The sequence below is a fragment of the Phacochoerus africanus genome, chromosome 11, assembly GCF_016906955.1.
Source record: "Phacochoerus africanus isolate WHEZ1 chromosome 11, ROS_Pafr_v1, whole genome shotgun sequence".
Classification (NCBI taxonomy): Eukaryota; Metazoa; Chordata; class Mammalia; order Artiodactyla; family Suidae; genus Phacochoerus; species Phacochoerus africanus.
This window is the reverse complement of record NC_062554.1, coordinates 32,102,833-32,110,184: the sequence shown is the minus strand read 5'-3', so window position 1 is coordinate 32,110,184 and position 7,352 is coordinate 32,102,833. Positions and strand designations below refer to the sequence as shown.

At 43.2% G+C, this 7,352-nt stretch overlaps 1 protein-coding gene across 2 annotated transcripts in view; it reads left to right on the top strand.

Annotated features, from left to right (window-relative positions):
- Positions 1 to 5,648: 5,648 nt before the first annotated feature.
- Positions 5,649 to 7,352, top strand: part of TRPC6 (transient receptor potential cation channel subfamily C member 6) — a 104,930-nt gene continuing 103,226 nt past the window's right edge. Inside the window, exons 1-2 of one of the 2 annotated variants that reach the window (XM_047752592.1) lie at positions 5,649 to 5,714; positions 5,824 to 6,323. In XM_047752592.1, coding sequence (XP_047608548.1) covers positions 6,154 to 6,323 — 170 coding nt within the window. In that variant the 5' untranslated portion in view covers positions 5,649 to 5,714; positions 5,824 to 6,153. Of the gene's footprint in view, positions 6,324 to 7,352 lie in introns of both variants that reach the window. The other variant, XM_047752591.1, reaches the window with a different exon arrangement.

Genomic DNA, 7,352 nt, shown 5'->3' with positions numbered 1-7,352 from the left:
AAATGTCACTGCTTTTTTAAAAAATGAATTTTCTTACTTTTGTCACATCTATTCTTAGATGAAATTAACAGTAGAGAAAACCTGTACCTAGAGGGAAAGACAATATTGAAAATATTACATTCCTGGAGTTCCCACTGTTGCTCAGTGGGTTAATAACCTGACTAGCATCCATGAGGATATTGGTTTGATCTCTGGCCTTGCTCAGTGGGTTAAGGATTGGTGTTGTTGCAAACTGCAGTGTAGGTCACAGAAGTGGTTTAAATCACATGTTGCCGTGGCTGTGGCATAGGATGGCAGCTGCAGCTCTGATTCGACCCCTAGCCTGGGAACTTCCATACATCACAGCTGTGGCCCTAAACAGAAGAAAGAAAAGAAAGGAAAATACTACATTCTACTTATTAACGTATACATTATAATAGCAGTTTTATCACATTATCAATAAAATATATTGCATAATTTGAGGTAGGCCTTTGACTCATTTTAAAATCAGGTCTTAGTAAAGTTTTGCAATTTTCTTTACATAGGTCTTACTTTTTCTTGGTTAAACTGATTTCTGTTCACTTTACATTTTGTAGCTTTTATTGTATTTTGGCTGGCTATTGCTAGTATAAAGGAAAACTACTGAGGTTTCTATGTTTACCTTTATAATATAGCATTGTTTCAAACACATTTTTTACTCTGCAGTTCTAATAATCTTCAGCTAAAAATCTTGAAAATTTTAGAGTAGACAATTATAGAATCTGTAACTAAAAAGTTTATGTTCTTTTTCCAACTTCTCCCTCTTATTTATCTACCATGTCTTATTTAACTTATTATAGGAGTTCTTAGCTTATCAATAATAGTAATAATTGAAACCTCTTTATCTTATTCCTTACATTTATGGAAGCACCTTGGATGTTTTCCCTGTATGGGTTTTATCTGAAATAGACCTCTCCACCACATTAAAGACACGTCTATTATTCCTAGTTTACTAAGCTTTTTTGAAAAAAAAAATCAGGAATAGATACCGAGTCTTACCAATTGTGCATTTTAGATCCATGGAAATGATGACACGTTTTTGAATTTTTTCTCAAAGGATCTTAGTGTTCATTTAATTCACGACAAATACATTTATTTATTTGATAGCATATGTAAAAAAAATGAAGTATAGGCTGTATTTGAACATGTTCAGAGATAGGAAACTAACTACCTATAAAGTAGTTCTCTCCTTTCTTCATATGTCTCCTTTCACTGAGCCTGAAATCAGTCTTCTTCTCAACAGTCTTATGACCAGATACAAATCATTCCTCTGGTACCCACGCTATATTTTTCAATTTTTCTGATTAATATATTATATTATATGCCTGGCTAATAGTTTACTGAAAGCATTCTAAGAATTGTATTAAAAGAGAGATTAATTTAGTTGAACAAGACTTATTCTGAGTGAAAACATGGTAATCACGAGAGCATACAAAAAAAAAAAAATACCCATATGATGATATTAGAATTTTGATATCTATGTAAAACTCAAATTAAAGAGGATACTAAAATAGGTTGCCCCCCCTTTTTTTTCCTTTTTAGGACCATACCTGCAGCATATGAAAGTTCCCATGCTAGAGGTCAAATCGGAGCTGTAGCTGCTGGCCTATGCCATAGCCACGGCAATGCCTGATCCTTAACCTACTGAGTGGGGCCAGGGATTGAACCCACAGCCTCATGGATATTAAACAGGTTCTTAACCTGGTGAGCCACAACAGGAACTCCTAGGTTGCCATTTTAACTTTCCATTTCTAACATTTAACATAATAAAGTTTTAATATCTGCACTGGAGATGTTCAATGTAATTATTACAAATCTTTTGCTTTAAAAATTAGGCAACTGAGGTTTAAAGATCTGGTATCAACTGCAACTATTTCACTCAAACAGGAATTTTTTTTTCTTTTTTTTTTTTTAGGGCTGCACCTGTGGCATATGGAGGTTCCCAGGCTAGGGGTCCAATCAGAGTTGTAGCTGCCAGCCTACGCCACAGCTACAGCCACAGCAACGCAGGATCCATGCCGTGCCTGCAACCTACACCATAGCACACGGTGATGCCAATCCTTAACCCACTGAGCATGGCCAGAGATCGAACCTACGTCCTCATGGATGTTAGTCAGATTCGTTTCCACTGAGCCATGATGGGAACTCCTCTTCTGTGGATTCTACGTGCATTAGAAGTCAGAACTCTGGGTCTCCATACTTTGAATTATCCAGATGCATTTCTGACTAACCTATTATTTGTAGCTGTTGGCCAGCTAACCCCAAACTGCATTTCCCAGAAAAGCTCTTGTGTCAGTGGTTTCCCATCAACAACAGCATCTCATAAACTGCAGCTGCCCAAAGTCTTCCATGTATCCCTGTCTTCTTGAGTCATTAGGCATCTAATAATGTTTTCTCAACCTTTTGTCCCTGATAACAGTAGCCCTTATCTTTTCCTTTGGGCTCTTAGCCTGAGACCTTCTAGAGGGCAACTCTTTTTCTTGACTTTTCAAATAGTGTGTTATAATAAAATGAATCAATCAAACAAAATGCAGGTGTGCGTAATGAGGTGAAAGAAAGTCCTCTCTTAATGGCATCCCTCCTTCTTACCTTCTCTATTCTCCGATCTACAAATTGATTTTTGTTTGTTTGTTCGTTTGGCTATGCCTGCAGCACATGAAAGTTTGAGGGTTAGGATTTGAACTTGTGCAACAGCTGCAGCCTAAGCCACAGCAGTGACAATGCAAGATCCTTAGCCTGCTGGGTCACCAGGGAATTTCTTTTTGTTTTAGTACCATAAACATATTACATAAACATAACTTCATAGCAACTTTTTGCTCTGTGAAAACTACTTCATCCATTTTTTACTTTTTCGACTTCATTCACCCAACTTTCTTCATGACTCCAGATCTATTTAGCCATGCCACACTTGATTTAAAAATGCATTGTCTTCATTTCACTGTTTTTTAAAATGTAATTGAAGAGATAAAACTGCACAAATAGGCATAAAACTCAGAAAGTTAGAAATTGAGAGTTACTTAGTAATTACATATCTACTTACTGATTAGGAAAAGAAGCAGAGAGAGTTTAGAGGTCCTCTCTGAAATCGTATAGCTTCAATTAGAGGAATGGTTAGAACAAGAACCCAGACTTTCAGGCTTCCAATCTAATGTGCTATCCACTTCATCATAACACAAGCTCTTTAGAATCCTTTGTAAACCACCTTCTCCCTCCTGGAGAAACGTCCCTGGGATTTACTGGTCCAGTACTAACTACACTTCAAATAGTAGAGAAAAGCATGTCTTATCTTGAAAAACGATAAACTGATGCCACATTATAAGTTTACACACATTATAAAATTATAAGTAATAATTTTTTCAGTGTGAAGGTTGCTACTTGGGAATGAAAAACAGTGTTATAAGAAATGGCACAAACAGCTCAACTAACTATAACAAGAAAATTAATGCTGCCTCAATTTTTGTTTTTTAAGTTAAAGCCTAGGAGTTCCTGTTGAGGCTCAGTGGTAATAAACCACATCCATGAGGATGTGGTTCCGATCCCTGGCCTTGCTCAGTGGGATAAGGATCTGGTGTTGCCATGAGTTGTGTGTAGGTTGCAGACGTGGCTCAGATCCAGCATTTCTGTGGTAGGCAGCTCACATTCGACCCCTAGTCTGGGAACTTCCATATGCCTTAAGTACAGCCCTAAAAAAACCCAAAAAACCAAAAACAAAAAACAACAACAACGAAAAAGTTAAAGACTGACTAATACTTCAGCTAACACCACTCATCTTTTCCAACTTGGCTTTAACTCAAAGAATTTGAGTTAGGTTGAAAACATGTGAATATCACTTTCTCCACTAATTGTTTCCTATACTTGATGTTGCAAAACAGATTACCTCGGCACTATTTAAATTAGACATTTACTAACTAATTCGTTCAAGCATCAAAGCTATTGAGTTCCGACAGATAGCAAAAGCCATAAACAAATTTCAAGCAGTGTGTGTTATTACTATATATAATTATTAGGCAATAGGAAAAATGTTAAACCATGGCTCCACATGATTAGAAATCATAAAAAGGAGACTCTTAAATCAGGAATAATGTACTTCAGAATAATGGTGGTTAGTTTTTCAGTGTAAATGTTATTTTGGTGGCCATAAATTAAAAAAAAAATTTTCTATACTTCTTCCATCCATCCGCTCATTCACTCATTCCACATACCAGTGACAAATACAGAACCAGACCCCCAGCGTACAATGGTTCCTGTATGCTGTGAGCTTTAGTTCTTAGTGTACTGGTAAAGCTGAAAGCTCTAAATTTGTGACCTCTTTTCTCGTCTATCAGGTTGATTGCTTTCACACTTCCAACATCCATTTAATTGTCCACCTGAAAATGGGAAGCCAAAGTACCTTTATCAGCAGAATTTCAGACCACCTGCTTTTCTTCACTCCTATGGCAACCAGCCTCTGATCTTCTCATGTCTGGCTCCTGTTCTGTCCATCTCCACGTAACTAGCACCTGCTTGGAAAAGCCACCTGCTTAAGTAGTCATTCTCCAACTACTATCACATCAACTTGTTTTATTTTTTACTTACTTATTTATTTTAGGGCTGAACTGGCTGCAGCATATGGAAGTTCCCAGGCTAGGGGTGGAATTAGAGTTGCTGCTGCCTACCTGTCACAGCCAGATCCGAGATGCATCTTGGCCTATGCTGCAGCTTGGGGCAATACCTGCTTGATCCTTAACCCAATGAGTGAGGCCAGGGAACCAACCGAATCTTCATGGATACTAGTTGGGTTCTTAACCCACTGAGCCACAGTGGGAACTCCCAACCTGGTTTTGTTTGTTTGTTTTATTGTAGACTTTGTCTTTGATGATTTCTCATTTGCTTGTTTAATCTGTCTCCTCTTCCATGAAATCTCTATGAAGGCAGACAGGGGGCGTGTGTGTGGGGTTGCAGGGGAGGTGTCTTATCTGGCTAAATTGACTTCCTAAAATGATGCTTGGCACACAATTGGGATCAATTAAATATTTGTTGAATGAATGAATGGATTTCTAATTGACAACTGCTTGACCTACTACAGATACTGATTCGTCCTTGTTTTTACTTAGCATGTATATGAAGATTAAATCAGAATTTAAAACTAAGTCTTAAACTAGATTCTGCATAAGTCTTAAATTGTAAACAGTTCAGAAATGTGGGAAACATCTGGCAGAGAAATAACTCTGGCATTTGCAGTGAGGGAAGGAAAGTTTTTTTCTGAAGTAAGCAGGTTGTTGGCCTTTATCAGTATTATTGGAAAAGGCTTGCCTATTTTTGTTGACTTGCTCAGGAACTGGGAACATCTGGCACTGGGAACTTAAAGGGTTGTTCGTTTTAAACAAAAGAGTTATAATAACGTCTGGGTTGGGAATGGAAGGGAAAATGTCCTAAGAAAATGAGGTCAATCTGAAGAAAGAAGAGGCTCCTGTCTCTTAAAAAACAGGTTTCCTTGTGGTTTTTTTTTGTTTTGTTTTGTTTTTGTCTTACTTAAGAGGAGCTTCCTAGAAAGTTCTTAATTTGTATGTTTCCTAAATAAGCAGACACTCCCCCCCACCCCCCGGCCAAAGTGCTTGTGTTGCTCCACCTAGTTTAAGTTCATCTTGGCCCTGAAAGTCGTGGTTACACGAGAGGCTTTGGCTGCTTTCTGGAACGTCGTTCTGATCCCTTTAAAGGTGGGATCATGACGGAGGATGCGGGGGAAGAAGGCGGGAGCCGAGGGCTGGAGAGTCTCCGTTGACATAGTAACTCTTAAGCTCCGTCTCTCTTTCTCTCCGCTCTCAGGCTCCGCTGCCACCCGCCACCCCGCCTGCGCTCCCTTGGCCCGGGAGTCCCAGCGGCTCCCTTGTGGGATCCATTCGGCTTGACCTGCCCCGGACAAGGTCCCCTTTGCGACCCTCTAGATGACGACTTCTCCCCCAGCCAGCGGCGGAGCCACTCGCGGAGGTCAGCGCGCCGGACGTCCGCGCTCCTAGCCTCACCCTCGCCCCGTGGGCACCTATCTGCCCTGGCCAGTCCGGTGGGTGACGCAGACTCCTCCGCACCGGGTCCCAGTTAGAACTGCTGAGGCGTCTCTCCCAGGAGCGGGACCCCGGCCCGTCCCGCGTTCCCGCCATGAACCAGAGCCCGGCGTTCGGGCCCCGGAGGGGCGGCTCTCCCCGGGTCGCGGCCGGGGCCGGCGCGCGGCGGAACGAGAGCCAGGATTACCTGCTCATGGACTCGGAGTTGGGAGACGACGGCTACCCGCAGCCCCCGCTGCTTCCCTACGGTTACTACCCCAGCTTGTAAGTGCGGGCGACGCGGGCTGACTGGGCGGGCTGCGGGTGGGAGGCGTAAGTTAGCGGGAGAGTACCCGCAGCTCCGTGCGCGTCTCGGCGTCTGTTCTTCCACTGCCGTGCGACCCCGGCCCGGTCCTGAGTGAGCGGAGGGATCGCACTCGTCGAGGTCGGCTCCTGGGGAACACACCCTCGAGTAGGTGCGAGAATGACCGTAGGGTACCGATGCCACTCTAAGTGATCAAGTGTGTTGCAGTGTTTGCAGTCTAGATATAATCCCGCTTCCTCAAAGAGACCCTACACCAAACGCAGGGTCTGGGCTGGGGACTATTTAGAAGTGCGCCCCCTGTGACTCAGCCTCTGTAGGAGAGGTGACCGGAACTTTAAGGGTCCTGCGCGCTGCTGCGCATTCCCGCCTGGGGAACTGGGAAAGCCAGCGTGCTCTCCGTCTGCACGATCCCCTCGTAGCCCTTCAGGTCCTCCGCGCACCGGTCCTCCGGCCGCGGGACCGCCGCAAAGTTCCAAGGTGTGCGTGGGAAAGGGGAGAGGCGGGGGGACTTACCCAGGACGTCCTCTCCCCTGTCTCTGAGTTCTACCCATTTAGTCAGAGAAAAAGAACCTCTAGGTTTCCCCACTCGCAGCGCGAAGCTTGTACCTAGGGCGTCCGCGGGAGGCTACTTGTTACAAGCGCAGGGCGCGGAAATTCGTAATTGTAGTCGCGGGAAAGGTTGTTATGCACTCTAACTACGAACGAGATGAGATTTTATTTAAGAATCTGAAGAGTTTGTTTTGGCCCGGGGGGGGGGGCAGGGTGTCAGGGGTGAGCAGATGCCTGAATGTGGGAGAAGTCTTCCCTACCCCCGCACGCCTGAGACCACAAGTGCCTCTGGCAGATGGTGTTTCTGCCTCTTTGCCCCTTTAGTTGATTGAGCATTCTGGTTTTTTGACATGTCACATCCACTGGCATGCGGTTTCCCGAGTAAAGCAGTTCTCGGTAGCAGTTCTGTAAGCAGCAGTAGAGGAACCTCTCTCACGGGG